At 36.3% G+C, this 17288-nt stretch overlaps 2 protein-coding genes across 2 annotated transcripts; one reads left to right on the plus strand and one right to left on the minus strand.

Moving 5' to 3' along the window:
* Positions 1 to 963: 963 nt before the first annotated feature.
* On the minus strand, positions 964 to 10523 carry LOC147544003 (cysteine proteinase mucunain-like). Its single transcript, XM_086634243.1, has 5 exons — positions 9747 to 10523; positions 3327 to 3562; positions 2986 to 3126; positions 1698 to 2150; positions 964 to 1369 (listed from the first exon to the last, which is right to left on the minus strand). The coding sequence occupies exons 1-5, from the start codon at positions 10255 to 10257 to the stop codon at positions 1286 to 1288; spliced, it is 1425 nt and encodes a 474-aa protein (XP_086490369.1). The 5' UTR covers positions 10258 to 10523; the 3' UTR covers positions 964 to 1285.
* A 3112-nt stretch (positions 10524 to 13635) lies between these two features.
* LOC147544004 (Calcium-dependent lipid-binding (CaLB domain) family protein) lies at positions 13636 to 16719 on the plus strand. Its single transcript, XM_086634743.1, has 7 exons — positions 13636 to 14065; positions 14231 to 14335; positions 14482 to 14608; positions 14698 to 14769; positions 14873 to 14918; positions 15857 to 16226; positions 16345 to 16719. Exons 1-7 carry the CDS (start codon positions 14023 to 14025, stop codon positions 16383 to 16385), a joined length of 804 nt encoding a protein of 267 aa, XP_086490869.1. The 5' UTR covers positions 13636 to 14022; the 3' UTR covers positions 16386 to 16719.
* The last annotated feature ends 569 nt before the right edge of the window (positions 16720 to 17288 follow it).

Here is a 17288-nt window from a genome sequence, read left to right on the forward strand (position 1 = left end):
ATTAAACAGACACCCAGAGTTCCAAACAGAAACAAGGATTTCTGCAAGAGAGAACCGGAAAATGATTCCAAGTTATCCCGCCAGTATTCTCAAAACAAAGAGACCATACACAGTCGGGTCTAAATGAAAAGAAATGAATCATACACCAGGTAATTGGGATTGTTGTCATAGCATGAGTATAAATACCGAGCTAAGTCAACAAATAATCCCAATTGGATTGCAAATAAGAGTGAAAGTGAAAATGTTAATGAATTTAAATAAAAAGTTCAATACGATGACCAAAGACAAAAGTAATTGGCAAAAAGTGGACTAGGAGATAAGAATCAAAAAATAGGCGACAAAGGTGGAGATTAATATTAGAAATAGATTATCCTCCGAGGTCGAAGGGAATGTTTAGAAGAATGCTCTGTATGAATGTTCTGATCGAGAAGCAAACGTAACCGACAACTGGTCGATTAATGTTCCTAAATTGATTCCTACTAGAGGGGTGGGATTGGAATGGGTAGCCGATCAAATTGAATAGAGGTAGGCCGACAGTATGATAACGCTTTATAACGATGAAAAAAACGACAATTGAAATAGGAACAAAGAAAATAGAGTTGGTGATGTAAAATTACAGTTACTTGCCCTCCTACCATAATATTTGCCTCCCGTTATAGTAGAGTTACATCCTAAATTATCAGATCTGATAAATATTATTGTATCTATGGAACCACACGGATGCAGAAATACAAGTTTATAGATCTAAAGAAATAACTAATAGACCTAAAGGTGATGAAGGCTCCTTTCTGAGTTGATCTAATAGATCTGTGAAGGACTGGATAACTGTTGGTGTTGAGTTGAGCTTTACCCTTAACTTATCACTGAGCCCCTAAAACATTAATTCAAACTACAACTTTGTAAATGAAATTCTTACAATATCTCACGAATTATGAAGATAGCTAGCTATATGAGAATTCTGCATGAACAAAGAAGATTTGTAACTGATAAATGAAAATAGTAGTGAATAGAGTTCACTGGTAAATAAAGACACTATTTACAGAGGAAATTGAAAGTAAAGCCAATCGCCAACAATTCTGGTGCATGTTTTTACAACAGAGAATTTTAAAATGCTATACACAATAATCGATATCCAAATTGATGAAGGATAGTGAGCAAATCTACCCATTTTAATTGTTCAAGGGTTCAGAGATTGTGTGTTTTAATAGACGAAGGTGGGTAACAAAGTTCACCAACACAGTTCTATCTATTTTTATCGCTTCGCCCTGACAAAATAACACACCACTCAAGCATGGATATACTTCATTTCTCCATATGGTTTAGCAAGAGTCCGTTTCAGCGCCTTTACTCCAATTGGGTTGTCCTTGCTCTGTGACACATTTATGAAAAGTCACAAACAGGAAAAGAGCCCGAGACTAAGATTATGTTACTTGTTTTTTATTGTCACAAACTCACAGGCCCGAGTCTGATTGTTTTTTCAGGGGCACAACAATCATTTCAGGTTGTTTTAGACAAATGGGCTCTTAATTCAGACTAACTTCAAAATAGACCCAAAATCACCCCATGCAGTCACACTATAACGAGTGAGATAAAAATAAAAAATCCTGAAATCTGACTCGAGTAAATTCAATACTGCAAGCTAGAATTCAGATTTGAATTTAATAAGAAAAGGATAGTGGAGTTGGCAACATCTTTACCATTTGACATGTCCCTGCGTCGAGGTTGCAAACCGGATATTCATGAGGACAGCAACTGTAGTGATCATCACAGCATGTTGCAGATTCAAGAGGACAGCAACCCCACGCATAACAATAACGACCATACTCGTACACACAGCAACAGGTGGTGCTTTCAGGACACGAGTAGTGACTATCACAGACACTAGGGGGCTTCACAGGCGAAGGAGGTGAAGGGTCGGGTTTCGGCGGGTTAAAGCCTTTCTTTGTTGGATAGGAGGCCTTCATTGCAATCCCGCACTTTCCGGTGTTAGTGCCGTCAAAATTACGCTCCAACCGGACATACCCATCCTCTCCCCAGCTAGGTCCCCATGAGTTCCTCACAATCCAGTAATCTCTACCATTTTCCGTGCCATATCCAACAGCAGTCACGCCATGGTCCAATTCTGTTCCACATCTTCCGGTAAATACACCCTGAAGAGAAGAAAGCAGTGGAAATATCATTTGTATTGCCTTAACAAACTAGGAAATTGCAAAACTTATATCCAAGTTAGTGAAGAGTTATTGACGTAATTAAGTTTGATCTCCTATAAAAGACAAACATGCAACTATTCAATCAACACGTACTCCGACCATGATCTTAAGTTCGATTTCCTGTGCACAAATCATTCATATGAAGACTTACAAATAGCTAGTTAGTTATATCTCGAGAAGGAGATCTATCCTTCTATAACAAGAAAGAAGCAGATCATCCAAATCCAAACAATTCTATTAAAATTTCAACCGAGGGATCTAACTCACAACAGCAGCGCTTTATCAGATCAAATGAAGTACTCTTAGAACCTGTGTGAAATGGACACACCTATTTAATTCTTTTTTGCCGTGACAATTATTGATGCTCATTTTCGATACACAGATACTTGTCCTACTCACAGTCACATCAATAAATATAATGTAAGATTTTGTCTGCCTTTTGTGTGTATTTTCAAATAATTCCGAAAAACACCATCTAGGTTTAATATAGCCCAGTTATGACAAGAATATATAAGCACGGACACACCGTTTCTGGGTTTAGGTTGTGGTATCCGAAACCCATACTAATGCCCAGTTAATATCTTAAAACTAACACAGCATATAAATAGGCTATATAGGGGTAGATTAAGCGAAAAAATATAATGCAACATCTAGGTTTAATAATGCCCAGTTATTAGTTAAGACAAGATTTTTATTTGCATTTTCAAGTATTCTATGATCTATCGATATAATGATTGATAACTATAGCAATGGCCATTTCGAGAGAGTCTAATACCGATTGGTAGAGTTGAAAAGCTCTTCCTCCCGCTTCAATGGCAACACTAATAGGTTGGTTAGCTACGGCTTTTTGCAAAGCCTTCTCATCATTTATAGGCACATCCTCATACCCATCGATAGTAACGACCTTGGCGTTTTTCTACAAAACCAAATAAACAATCTCAAATTAATTTCGATCAAACCACAAAAGGAACTATACTAAAATTTATATGTAATAAGAAAATGACAGTGTTTTGATCGCATTTCATATCAGCGGCCTTGTAAGGGTAGTCTGATTCCAATCAAACTGCAAAACAAACTATCTGAAATACTAAAATTTGTATGTAATAAGAAAAAGACCTTATTCTGATCGCATTTCATATCAGCGGCCTTGTAAGGGTAGTCTGCTTCAGTGTCAATTCCACCATTCTTGATGATGAATTGGAATGCATAGTCCATAAGACCTCCGTCACATCCCTGGTTGTAGGATGTGTCACAATCAACCAACTCCTGCTCAGACAATGAGATCAAATCCCCAGTAACTATTTTGTTTACGCCTTCTACTGCAGCAATAGTTGAGAATGCCCAACAACTCCCTTCAAGTTATATAGAAAAAACACAAGTTCAGTAACATTTTGAAGTCAAAGTACCAAAATAGGAACAAAAGGAAAGATGAATTCATTCGTATTGTTAAAATTTGTATTAGTTGATTTTTTTTCTTTAAGTAACCAACAAAGAAAAGAAACTCCATTTGTTGCAGTTGCAAATAAATGGAAATCTGGCAAACAGTGAAACAGATTGCAATTGATTTGTACTCGATTAAAAATTGGGCTAAATTTGGAATTTAATTTTCAAATTTAGAACCAATAATTCTATATACAAAATTTAGAATTGAAATCTCACACACATACATTATACACGCAGAAAACAAATTAAATTTGGATAGAATCCCCTCATTTAGGAGCCTCTCTTGGAGTGGGAACCCAAGAGGCTCCCTAAATGATATGGGAGCCCCCCATTTTGGAACCTCTACTAGGTTTTCCCTTAGGCTCATTATATTAGGTTTCCAATTGTTTGCCCAAAGTAACTTTGGTTTGCATAAATTCGCAAAAGAGTAAGTTTTGACATTTCTTTTTAAACAAGAACAAAATGTAAAAGTATACTCCTATTATAAATTTAAATAATATATTACACATAATATATTAAATCCTAATAATATAGTAAATGTAAACAAAAAAGAAATAGTAAATGGACATCATATAAGATATTAGCTCCAGTGAGCTAAATTACCAATCCCATTATATCAGAGGGTATAACGGTCCTAGCCTTTACGATTACAAAAAACATTTTAGCATCATGTCTATATCGACGCTTGATTTGACCCTTATCTAACATCTTGAATATCACGTCAACCAAAAGCTATTTGAATATTGTGTAGAACAAACTGAAATTGGTCATGGTAGTTTTCATACTTACAAGGGCTAAATATTTAGCTCTGGCCAAGTTTGTTTCGGTTTCAAAGTTCTGGTCTTGGTTTTCAAGTTTCTTTTTGGTTTAAAGTTTTGGTTTTTGTTAACTGTAATATAACTTTTGCTTTACATGAGAACCACATTCCTTATAAGCCAAAGTATGCATGACAAATTTTGTAATAAAAATCATCTCCTAGCAATTTCTATTTTGCTGGAATTGCTTCGAGATTGGTGTGAGACCATATAATTCTAAACCCTAAACCTAAAACCGTATAATGATAATCTATAACGTAACCTTATAACCTACAAGCCTATACCTAATAATCAAAATCATAAACCTCGAACAAAACACTCAATTTTAAGGGCAATACTTATTTTGCCATAGCAAAACATATATTGCTAGGGGGATAGGAATCTAAAAGACTGCAAGCTACAACACTAAGTAACCCCTAAGAGGAGGGAGAAGCTCTGACACAGGCGAGTTTTCCGACCGACTTCTGGCAACACTAAGTAACCCCTAAGATCGCAGGAAAACAGTCCATAGCTAACGCCATTGCACGTGAATCTGTGATTCCAATATAGCTCCGCCTGGTGACCTGAGTTGCATCATAAGGGGAGGCTAAGGGTCGCCGTTTAGTCACTGGAAACAGCCATGAAAGGAAAGTGTGTCAGAATAGAGAATAAACGACCTCTCCTCTATAGGCTAAGGAATGGTAGATTTGCTATTGCAGAGTTGGGTTTTTATAGAGAATGGGTGATTGACCTACCCTCGGATGGTATGTCCAGCCTCTCTGGTTTCATGGAGAGGCTATGGCGAAGGATAGAAACAAGAACATCACCATAAGGAAAATCTCTAGGTATAGGGATGGTTCTAACCTCCGGTTATGGGAAAGTATGCTTAATCAAAGAGGGGAGTATATCTGGGCTCACAGGGTTGGAGAGGGAGATAACAGTAAAAAATCTATTTGTATTCCTATGGGAAAGAAAGCAGGGGGTTGGATAACTATGGCCGGAGAGTTAAAGCAGATGGTGGACGAGAAGATAAGTTTGAGGTTAAAGACGTTGGAACCATTATCTCTTACTTCCAGTCTTCTAAATGTACCTAGGAAACAAGGAAGTTGGTGATAATAACATGAACCATGAGAAGATCAAGGACTTCGGATGCCAAGTAAGCAAGCTCTCAACCTCCTATCTAGGCCTACCTGTAGGAGAGAATTATAAATCGAAAAAGCTCTGGGACCCGGTTCTAGAACGTATCGACAAGAACTGGCATCATGTAAAGGCCATCTGCTATCTAAAGGTGGGAAAATTACCCTGATTTAATCAGTTCTTCAAGCTCTTCCAACTTATTTTCTATCACTTTTTACAATCCCTACCGGAATTCTAAAACAGATTGATAGAAAGATGAGTTCCTTCATGTGGAACACTTTCAAAGATCAGAAGAGCATGCATTGGATTGTTTAGAATTCTATTTGCACGAGGAAGAGAAAGGGTGGTCTAGGGGTCAAGAAGTTAAAAGTCATCAACCAAGCTCTTTTAATGAAATGGCTTTGGAGGATGGACTAAGATATCGATTCACTTTGGAAAGGGGTGATTCAGAGCAAATATGGCATGGAGTATGAGGATTGGGTTACCATCAGTAAACGTGAAAGTTATGGATGCGGGGTTTGGAAAGGTATTGTCTCCAACCTTAGGACCTACCACGACATCACTAAATGGAAGTTAGGTAACGGTGAAAAGATAAGACTCTGGACTGATGTCTAGATAGGCTCTGAGCCTCTCAGATTTAGCTTCCCCGATATCTACAACATCGTTCTTCAGAAGGATACCAAGGTTTCTAACGCCTTTAATCTTGCAACCCGATCTTGGGATATAAATCTGAGAAGAAACTTGAATGATTTGGAAGTGAATCAGTATATCAATCTTTTGGCGATCTTACATTCTGCTAGCATGTCGGATAATCAGATTCAGGATACTAGAGTCTGGGCTTCTAAGGACTAAGGAGAACAAAAGCTTATCAGTCTCCAACTGCTATAGGAGATTGGACTGTGATATCCAGCTTTTGGATCCTGAATATATCAACATTGTATGGCATCAAACGATGCCTCCCAGAGTTGGGTTCTTTCTTTGGTCGCTGCTCCTGAAGAAAGTTCCTACTGTTGATGCTTTAAAAAGAAGAGGTTTTTGTTTGCCTAACAGATGTGTGCTCTGTAAAGAAGAAGAAGAAAGCATAGATCATCTTTTCGTACAGTGCAAAGTGACTGCAGAGATATGGAGTTTTTTCAGTGCTTCACTCTCAGTCCATTGGTGTAGTCCACACACAGCGGAGCAGATGGTGGTTTAATGGGATGGGCTCTGGAAGAGGAAGAAAAGAAAAGAAGTTCGGCAATTGGTCCCGGCTGCTGTAGTGTGGAACTTATGGATCGATAGGAACACCAACATCTTCAAGGAAAAAACCTATCGAGCAATGTAGACATTGAAGATGTTATCTTCTCTTGGGTTAGGAAGCTTGATAATTATAAGAATGTATCTTTTAGCGATGTAGTGGTAAATTGGGAGGCTTCGATATCGTGAGAGATTCCATAGCCTATCCCTAGCCCTTGTACATATACAGTTTTGCTTTCTAATATATTCATTCAAAGTTTAAAAAAAAAACATATGTTGCTAGTTAATTTTTTTATTTTTGTTGGAACACTTCACCCAAAACCTAAAGCTCCAAACAGAAAGACCTATAACTTATATCCAGTATTAAAAACCATAAACCTTTTTCTTTTGTTCAAAGATTAAAAACCATAAACCTATAACCAGTAACTTAAATGCAAAACCTATAAACTATAACTTATAATCAAAACCCTAGCTAGACCTTAAAGCATTAACCCTTAAAATCGTACAAAACGCCTTGAAACGCTTGAATATTTTCTTGAGAAGAATGCACTGTGTTCAGGTTAGTATTTGAATTGTTAAAGCAAAACATGTGTTGTTCTTTCAATATTGAATTATGAAAATGGAATATTTGGTAATGTCGTGATTGACACGAATAACGGCAAAATATATTTTGTAACCTACTAAATCATGTGCACTGGCGATTGTTTTTTATTTTTTATGGTAATGAGCAATTTATGAATAGCCGGAGCAAAAAGGTTTTGCGTGTGTCAATATAAAAACTAACATCGCCAATATTTATTTTGCTCAACACAATTTAAAATAGCTTTTGGGTTGGCGTGATATTCAATTTGTCAGCCAAAGGTCCAAGCAAGTGGATGATAGAGACATGGCGCCAAAAATAAATTTGAAACCATACACATGGATTCACGTGTTGATGCTTAACGGGTTGGGAACAGAACGAGTTGGGTCGGCCTAGCCGACCCGGGTTGTAGTAATGTTGGGTCGGGCCCATCGCACTAGATTCTAATTTTTAAAAAATAAATAAATGAAAAAAACAAACTTACCTAAAAATAAAAGATAACAAATATAAAAGAAAAGATCTTATTGAGTATTATTTATATCATAAAACTTACCTAAAAGAAAACAAATATAAAAGATTGCAAACTTACCTAACAATAAATTAAAAACTTTCCCATAAAATTTATGGGATATAAATTACATTCTTTAATCCCTAAGAATTTTAAGGGAAAGGAAAGTTCTTACAGAATATAATTATATTACTTAAACCTTAATAGATTTTCTTTCATAAAGGTCGGGTCGGGCTTTGCCCAAACCTTAATATTACTTAAACAAAATTTGATGAGAGAGAAAAGGAGAAAAATAGATCAAATCTGTACTTTTTGTATTTTGAAAAACAATAAACCTCAAAAACAACAAACTTTTATCTATTGATAATTCATTAAAAACAAAACAAATAACAAGCTTATCTAAAAATGACTTCATGATTTCGATTAAACTCCAAGATAATCAAAACAATGATAAATAAGCAAATTATTAATGACAGAACAACCAAGTAAACCAAAAAAATCCATTAAAGGTGAATACACAACCACGAAAACAATAAAACAATCATTATTAGTGAGAAACAACAAAGAAAAAGTTTTAGATTTAGTTTTAAAACTATAACCAGATTAAACAGAAGCTGAACACCAAACTAAAAACATGAATGAAGAAGATGAAACAAAACAAACAAGATGAACGAAGAAAATAGAGAAAATTATATGAAACCTACTGTATGGGGAAAGAAGAGGGAAGAACCCATTTGAAAATGAGTCTAAGAAGAAACCTAAGGCCATGTTTGGCACGCGGGAATGGAATGTGATTTCATGGGAATCAGATTACTGTAGTTTGATGTTTGGTATGACCATAAATGAGAATTTGATTCCTGACATAATCCTAATTAGGTGTTTGGTTCGTACAAGAATAGGAATATAATTTTTGTAAAAATTCAGTTTTATCCTTACTTAAACTACAAAAATTACACATCAACTTTGTTTTATATTAAAATCAGTATTATTTATTCAAATTCTTAGGTATGAAATAGTAACACGATACACCAAAGGGGTAGTGTTTAAAGATCTATTTAAAATAAATATAGGTCTTGATAAATTTATCTAAAATAAAATTTTGTTCATAAACCTAAATAAAAATTTATCTAAAGTTAAATAATACTTATTAATAGCAAATCCCATAAAAAAAGTTTAAACTAAATAACTTTGTATATCTAGGGTTTATTTTTTTTCAAAGTAGCCTAACAACCCAATATAGACGGCATTCAGGTGGCGTTGCAAACAAAAGAGACAACCAAGAGAGATAGAGAGCTTGTGTGGTGGAAAGCCTAGTTTAGTTGTTGAATTTATATTAAAGACAAATCTAAAATTAGGTATTCTAATATTTTATTAAGGATATTTATGTCCATAAATATTAACAAACATGATTCCAGGAATGGGAATCACAAAACCACCCTCCCCCCTAGGTCTATTACCCCTTTATGGGGAATCATATTTCCGATTCTCACGTTATTCCCGTGCGCCAAACAAAAGTCTGGATTGTGATTCCCGGGAATCACATCCATTCCCGTGCGCCAAACATGACCAAAAGGTTCCTAAACCGGTGGTGGGTATATATAGAAGGTCAGCATGGAGGTTTCAGAAGAAAAAAGTTCTGGAGATTCACATTTCTACACAAAGAACAGTTTTTTGGACCAATATAGATTAATAATTTTCTTTAGGACTCTGGTTCGTTTTTGGGTTAGGAATGGATCTTCAGTACTATTTGGACTAACTTTAGGACCTACAACCAAAAATTGATAAATTATTGACAATTTAAATAAAAATAAAAATAGTAAAAAGTAAAGATGACAAACCGCAGCTTCCTTGATTTTTGACATCAACTACGGCACCTTTCTCTCTCCAATCGACAGATTCCGGCAGATTATCACCCATACGAAAAGCATAACGATTGCTTTTAGTATTAACCCTAGAAGAAGAAGAAACCCTTTCTTCAGAATTAGGTTTTGTTCCCAAATGAATCTTCCTGTACTCATCATTAGTCAAATCGGCAAAATTATTCAACCCAAGTTTATATGAATGATTCTCTGAATTGTGCTCATCGATGAACTTCAGATTGTCTTTGAAAATCTGAAATCTTTTATCTTTCTCACCCAAAGCATTATAAACTTTCCCATGTTTCACTAGCCATGATTCATAAAGATCTAATACTTCCTTTTCGGTTCTCAAATTAGGGCTTACTTTGTCGCCGTGTTTCTCGTTGTAACTGATGATCGACATGTCTAAAGCTGAAGATAAAGCTAGGTAAGTGAAGAAAATGATAAGAAGCACCAAAGTCATTGCAGAAGAAGAGTTCAACCAAACCATGATTATTGTTGTTTGAAGAAGAGATGACGGATTGGTTGCTTACATAGAAAGTTGGAGTGCAAAAAATAACACCATTTAGGACACGTTTGGTACGCGTGAAAATCAGATGAGAAAATCGATTCAGAATTTTCCACTGAATAGATTTTCAAGGGAAAAAGGGGGTGACAAATTCTTTTCCCACCTCCGACGGGTTAAAATCATTTTTCCCTTCTCAGTTCTCCCTCATCTTTGAGCTCAAATCTCCTTTTTCTATGTCTTAGTCTCTTAGGAGTTGTTTGGCAACACAAAAATAAATAAATTTCTTACTCACTAAATGGAAAAGCAATAAAAATTTAGTTTAGTGGTGTGAAAACTCGGACATCACTTAAATTAGAAGGCCGCGGCTTTAGGGAATAAAAAATAATCTTCGGGGAATAAAGACTTTATCAGTCAAGATTGACTTTATGAACATATTTATATTTTAGTCCAAAAATAAATTGGATTGTTTTTCAGTTCTTAATCTTCATCTTTACCTCAACGCCTACCACCACCATAATTTCCGGCCGCCCCAACATTTTATTCTCTCCGCCCCTCCCTTCATCTCCTCTCACTGGTCTCACTCAAAATCTCTGATAAAACCTAGACTACAGGAAATAATAAGTCAACTTCATCATCACATAACATTCAAAGCTCTTAAGCTTTCTTAAACAATCCATTGTTTTTTCTTAGAGAAAGTTACTTGATGTTCTTGTTCTCATTCCTCTTCCATTCAACTTTTTCCTGTACCTATTTACTCTCGCTCTCTCTCTCTCTCTACACTTTCTTTCTCTAAAAATAACAACCCTAATGTGATACCCTATAACCCAAAAACCATGAAAACCCTAAATGTAACAGACTCCCACTTCCTAGATTCTCTCTAGTAACAAAATGTAAACCAACTCTAAATTCTTATTCTCTGTTACTCTCTTAATTTCTCATATTCTCTTTACAAAAACTAAACTCATCATAGATTTTTGCAAGAAACATTAGGGTTTCTAGAGACTAGAGAAAGAAAGATGAAGGAACTGTTGTAAATTAAATTTGTGGTGGCAAGTGATAGTGGAGACATCGATCATACTCCCTTCTCTCAACTCCTCAATTCATCTCTCTAATCAATGCTTCTCTTTTCTCGTCAAAAAAATTTTCGTTTATTTGGCGTCTCTTTTTCATTCGTTGTTTTTTGCACCACCTAAGTGTGAGAAGGAAGGATAGAGAGGAGAGAGAATAAAAATAGTGGTGGCTTATCGCCAGAAATTATGGTGGTTGCCAGAAATTATTGTAGTGGTTGAAGGAGGGAATTTGTGGGTGAAGGTGAAGATGAATATTAAGGACTACAAGCCAATCGGATTTATTTTTGGGCTAGAAAATAAATATGGTCCCTTATCAATCTCCATTGACTTGGTCTTTATGCCCCGGAGATTTTTTGTTATTCCCAAAAGCCGCGGCCAATTAAAATTAAACATGTAAATTAGCTTAAGTTTAGACTTTATTAAGTCTACATTAAGTTTAGACTTTTATTTCTACATTCATGCACTCAAACTAGGTTGTTTCCAATGTATCTAGTTCCTATGCATGTAGATTAGCTTTTATGACTCCTTTTAATGTATTCTCCTCTATATAATGAGGCTTATTATCAATGGAAAAAGGCAGAAAACGAATTTGAGAAATTGTAGAGTCTTTTGTGACTTTGGATCTATTTAGATCATTTCCTTTATCCTCTGTTTTTGGAAGAGCCATTGGTGGTGGATTTCAAGCATATTTATCATCTGGTGGTGGAAACTTTATCCAAGTGTGGTGTTAGCTCAACCGGTTTCTTTATCACTTTGTGGTGACAACTTTATCAAAGTGTGGTTATCCGGTTCTTCCTAGTTACTCGTTACGATCTTTACATTCACTCCGTACTCACGCTTCCGGTGAAACAGATCAGATTCGCTTTCCCACGAACTAGATTTCAATAACTTTATCCCGACGAAGATGCGAGCTCCAATTGTCGGTCCTCTACTTGAGACACCCGAGTAAATAACTTGATCTCCCTTCTTTGTTGTCTGCTAGAACTACATTGAAGGTTGAGCAGAAGAACCTTTCTTCTTTTGACTCCATAGATAGATTGGGAGTTTTTTTCTCTAAAACCATCTCTCTCAACTAAGCTGTATATCAGACTGGATCATATCCATCTATAGGCAAGCTCCCATGAGTCAACTCTCTTCAATCAAGCTACCACTCTTTGGTGTAACCCGTTGTAGGACCCGGTCTATGTTAGCCACGGATTATCAAAGTGATCCGACGATCGTAAGCGGCTTCTAGCTAAGCATTACGATCCCTAATTGAACCGGACTAGATGATCTTCCGGATAAAGTGATCGTTATCCTAACTGACAAATTGTACGCATTGCCATCTTGGCCGAAGGACATCTCCTTCAGACCGAAGGACTATATCCTTCACGAAGGAGGAACCATCTTCTAGAGAATCTATCAACTCGGCAAGATATCTATCAAGGATCCTAAACACAAAGATACGAGATAAATTCAAAGAGGAAACCCTAAATCTCTTAACTACCGAAGAGTAGTCCCAATCTCGAACGATGGATCTGAGCCGTTCCATCCACACCTTCTATTAATAGTCGGTCCAAAACAATCTATAAAAGGGCGTCAAATCACCTTGAAGAAGGTAAGAACTTCAAGGTTCAATCAACACTCAATTCTTTAACTGCAAAGGACAATCTAACTGTCTTGAGCGTCAGAGAGGTTTCCGAACTCTTTGCAGGTTTTTCTCGCAGATTTTCAAGAGCAGGAACGGGTATCAAAAGAGTAGATTCATCAATAGAACGAGATCCATCATCACGATCTCACAGTTCAGACTGATTCCAGGATTGACAAATTTTGACATAAGCATGTACGACCCCAAAAGCACCCCGAGTACCCCAGAGATTTAAACCTAGAGAGTTTGATCTGAAGAACAAGAGGGTTTTAACCTAGGCGCACCCCGTACGACTCTTGTTTCATTTGCTGACTTAAAGAGCTTTAAAAAAAGAAGAAGAAGAAGAAGAAGAAGAAGAAGAAGAAGAAGAAGAAGAAGAAGAAGAAGAAGAAGAAGAAGAAGAAGAAGAAGAGGAAGAAGAAGATGAAGAAGAAGAAGAAGAAGAAGAAGAGGAAGAAGAAGATGAAGAAGAAGAAGAAGAAGAAGGGATACTTAACTGAGAGAGCTTGATCCAAGCTCGAAAAAAAATATTAACCTAGAGATAGAGAACCTGAATGTCGGGAGACCCACGGACTGGCCCGTCGGAGAGCCAAAGCATTGCCTCATACTGGTAGGTCAGAGTGGGGACGCCTATAAGAGTCGAGAATTGACTACGGTCAGACAGACTCCGAGCAATTTTGGAGTTTTTGGGTCATGGGGTGCGTGTGTGACTTTTACTTTTCAAAAGTCATGTACTCGGTATTTAGCTTCTTGTGGAACACGCGACGCGGGTAAGCCCCATAGTTATTAAATGAGACTTTTTTTTTTTTTTTTTTTTTTGTTGAAAATTAAATGAGACTTCTTCACGCGCAAAAATTAATAAAGATAAAGGAAAATCGAACAACAATCTTTGTACTACGACTACCAGACGATTAAGGACCAGACTCTTCCAAATTCCAAGTAATATCCGCTCCCAAAAACCTAAATCAACTTCAAAATCAACTTTCTCATTATCTTCTTTCCATCTTCTGTCACAACAAGAGATTTCAATTAGTTACTACTAAAATACCCATGTCTGTTTCTGGGATTCAAGGTCATCTTCTTGAAATTACAGGTATTAATCTATCTCCAATTCCACTCATTCCATAAGATTTGATATATATCTATATATGTACTTCATCATAACCAGGTCCATCTTCGTATATACTTCGGTTTTGTTTTCTTGATTGATTGTTTTTCTTGTGTTCTTAGTTATTTTTCTATCTGAATTATGTTTCAGTTGTTGGTTGTAATAAATTGAAAGACACTGAATGGATCTCAAGGCAAGATCCCTATGTTCTTGTTGAATATGGTAGCACTAAATTTCGAACCAGAACCTGTACTGGTAAATTTATTAACCTAACCCGTCTACTTATTCAGATCTATCTTCTTTTGGTTTACTTTATTTCATAAATTTGATTTGTTCTAGTGTGTGTGTTCTGTTCTGAATCAATTTTTTGAATATGGGGAAATTGATTCTGGCAAGATTAGATGGAGGTAAAAACCCTACTTTTCAAGAGAAATTCGTTTTCACACTCATTGAAGGTCTTAGAGAGATTAGTGTTGCAGTTTGGAATAGCAATACCCTAACCTATGATGACTTCATTGGCAGTGGGAAGTAAATATCTCAAAACCCTAACCCTAACTTTTGATGACATCTTTGGAACTCTTTCTTTATTTTGATTCTTGGTTTATGTTTGTTTATAGAGTTCAGCTCCAAAAAGTTCTTTCTCAAGGTTTTGATGATGCACCTTGGACATTACAAACTAAAAGTGGCAGGTAATATAAATATATAATAGCTAAAACCCTGACAAATCTTCCTTTTTTGTTCTTCCCCTCGTGTAAATTAGTCTTGAAAACAGATAATTTTCTCCCATTTCAGGTATGCGGGAGATGTTCGTCTAATCATGCATTATTCAAGTGCTAGTGTAAGTTCAATATATCTATCGTATACTACTTGCATGTTTGCATTCCATTATTAGTGCAAAACCTTTGTTTTTATATCAATTGTTTGATCCACAATGGAGAATAATATTCTAGTGCTTAAACTGCGGTGCAACACCTTTCGGCCTTTACAAGGCTTTAGATAAGGCAACCTAAAATATCCCAGTGCGAGGCTACGGCCGAACGTTTACCTATTTTGTACTATTATCCTTACTTAAATTTACAATCTTACTTTTGCGCCCATTTTTACGTTACAAATTACTTAAATCAAGAGTTTTATTTTATGGTCCTTGCCCCAAGTAGTTGGACAACCGAGTAACTTGAATTCCTCCCCATGGGCCAAGCTCGACTCAGTAAACTCCACTCAAGATCACCCCTTAGTTTTGTGCCTTTTATGTCGAGGTTTTCAGACAGAGGGGGAGGAGGATAAATGTTTGCAATTATATAAGTTATTCTTGATGCTCGAGTGACGAAGGATATCTCACAAATCAGCCGAGCTGGGATTGAATCCCGAGTCTAACTCTTACGTCCGTGCTAGATTGCATGCAAAATACACCGAAGATGTACTTACAATAATATCTCACAGGAGCAATGACTAACTGAGAGCATTTGAGATCTACTTAGTATCTCTATCCAGGAATACATAGTGAAAAGGGGTATCATTACATTTGCTTAAATGTATAATATCAATTGACAAAGAAAAAAAACAAAAGATACCTTTAATGAGGGTTTATATGACACTAGCATTAAATTGCTTGATTCAACATTACAGCAAGCACACTAGTTCATATGATAAAAATGCTTCTCATATAATTCAGCTGTAAGTTGCTTATATACACTTTCCCCTGCTAGACTTTTTGAAATGTGTAACTAGTTGGAATAAAATTCACTTTCGTATGCTTCTTTTTGTTGGGCATGACAGAAACATGGACCAAGCTCTGCACCGTCAGCGCCACCTTATACAACACCAGGTGCACAACAACCCACACATTACGGCGCTCCACCACCACAGCAGTCTTCACATTATGGTGCTCCCCCGCCACAACAATCTTCATATTATGGCGCTCCACCTCCACCGACATCCTCTTACCCTCCTCCGGCAATGGCGTATCCAACGGCTTCTCCATATCCGTCATATCCTCCTAATCCTGCAGCTTATCCACCACCCCCATCATCATCTCATTACCCTTGCCCTCATCAACATTCTGGCTATCCTCAGGTATATCCACCTGTTACTTACCCTCCACAACCCTATCCACCTCCACCACAAGGCGCACCTTATTACCCACCAGGTAATTCTTTCTTTTGAATATAAAAACTCGTAGCTTTTCACGATCTCTAGTCTAAAACTTCTCTTTCAGTTAATATATTTGACGTTTTCTTTATTATCGCTTGCTTCAATACCTGCAGGCCCATATCCTGGCGCGTATCCGCCGCCTCCCCCATATTGATATCTTTAGACACAAGGTGCTCAAGCAGCATCAGATTAGCTGCAGTTCCTGTGTACTGACACATGAATGATGCTTTCTGCTCATCATGTTTTTTAGTGAATACTTGTACTTCTTGATAGCATGAAACTTTTTTTCTATAGTGAATACTTATACTTCTTGATAGCGTCAGACTTAATTTGCCTCCGAACGTGGAATTTGTTGATAATTCACTCTCTTCTTTTAGGTCTTCCATGTTTGAAATTTGTGGTGTGTGTGGTTACAATAGGTGAAAGGAAAAATAGTTAGGTAAAAATGTCTTAGAAAAATATTTTTTAAGAGAATGATTTTTTAGAAATATATTTATATTTCTGTTGTTTGGCTCGCGATAATAACTGAAATTTTCATTGTTAAAATCATTTTCATTTTTTAGTTTCATTGTTAAAATCATTTTCCTAATAATCTCGTATTATAACCGAAATTTTTTAGTATGTTTATTTTCTGTAAGTTTGTGCAAATAAAGTTTTAGTTTTTCGGGCAACTGTTTAGTTGGAATTATAAAAAAAATCATCACTATTGAACTTAAAAAAAATTAAGCTAGTAAAGTTAAAATATAAGTTAATAAAAGCTAACAAATTTGCTCCATTAGTACTGTTGGAGAAAGACATTTGAAGAGGAAAAAGTTATACAAGTCTATAGTATTGCTAATATAGAGAACGAGAAAAAGAAAGGACTGAGAAACAATGTGTTTTTTGTTATAGAATGATGCGGACTAACATTCTGGGTTGCTAGTGATACTGTCCGCTTTGGTACACCTGGGCCTCACAGTTTTAAAAGGCCGAAGGGTGCTTAACCTCTTAAGAGGAGCACCAAACTTCATCTCACCACCAATGTGTGATTGCTTTACAACACACCCTCCCTAGACCA

The sequence above is a fragment of the Eschscholzia californica genome, unplaced genomic scaffold (genome assembly GCF_041429995.1).
Source record: "Eschscholzia californica isolate CP2 unplaced genomic scaffold, dmEscCali1.0.p SCAF_4, whole genome shotgun sequence".
In the NCBI taxonomy this organism is placed as follows: domain Eukaryota; kingdom Viridiplantae; phylum Streptophyta; class Magnoliopsida; order Ranunculales; family Papaveraceae; genus Eschscholzia; species Eschscholzia californica.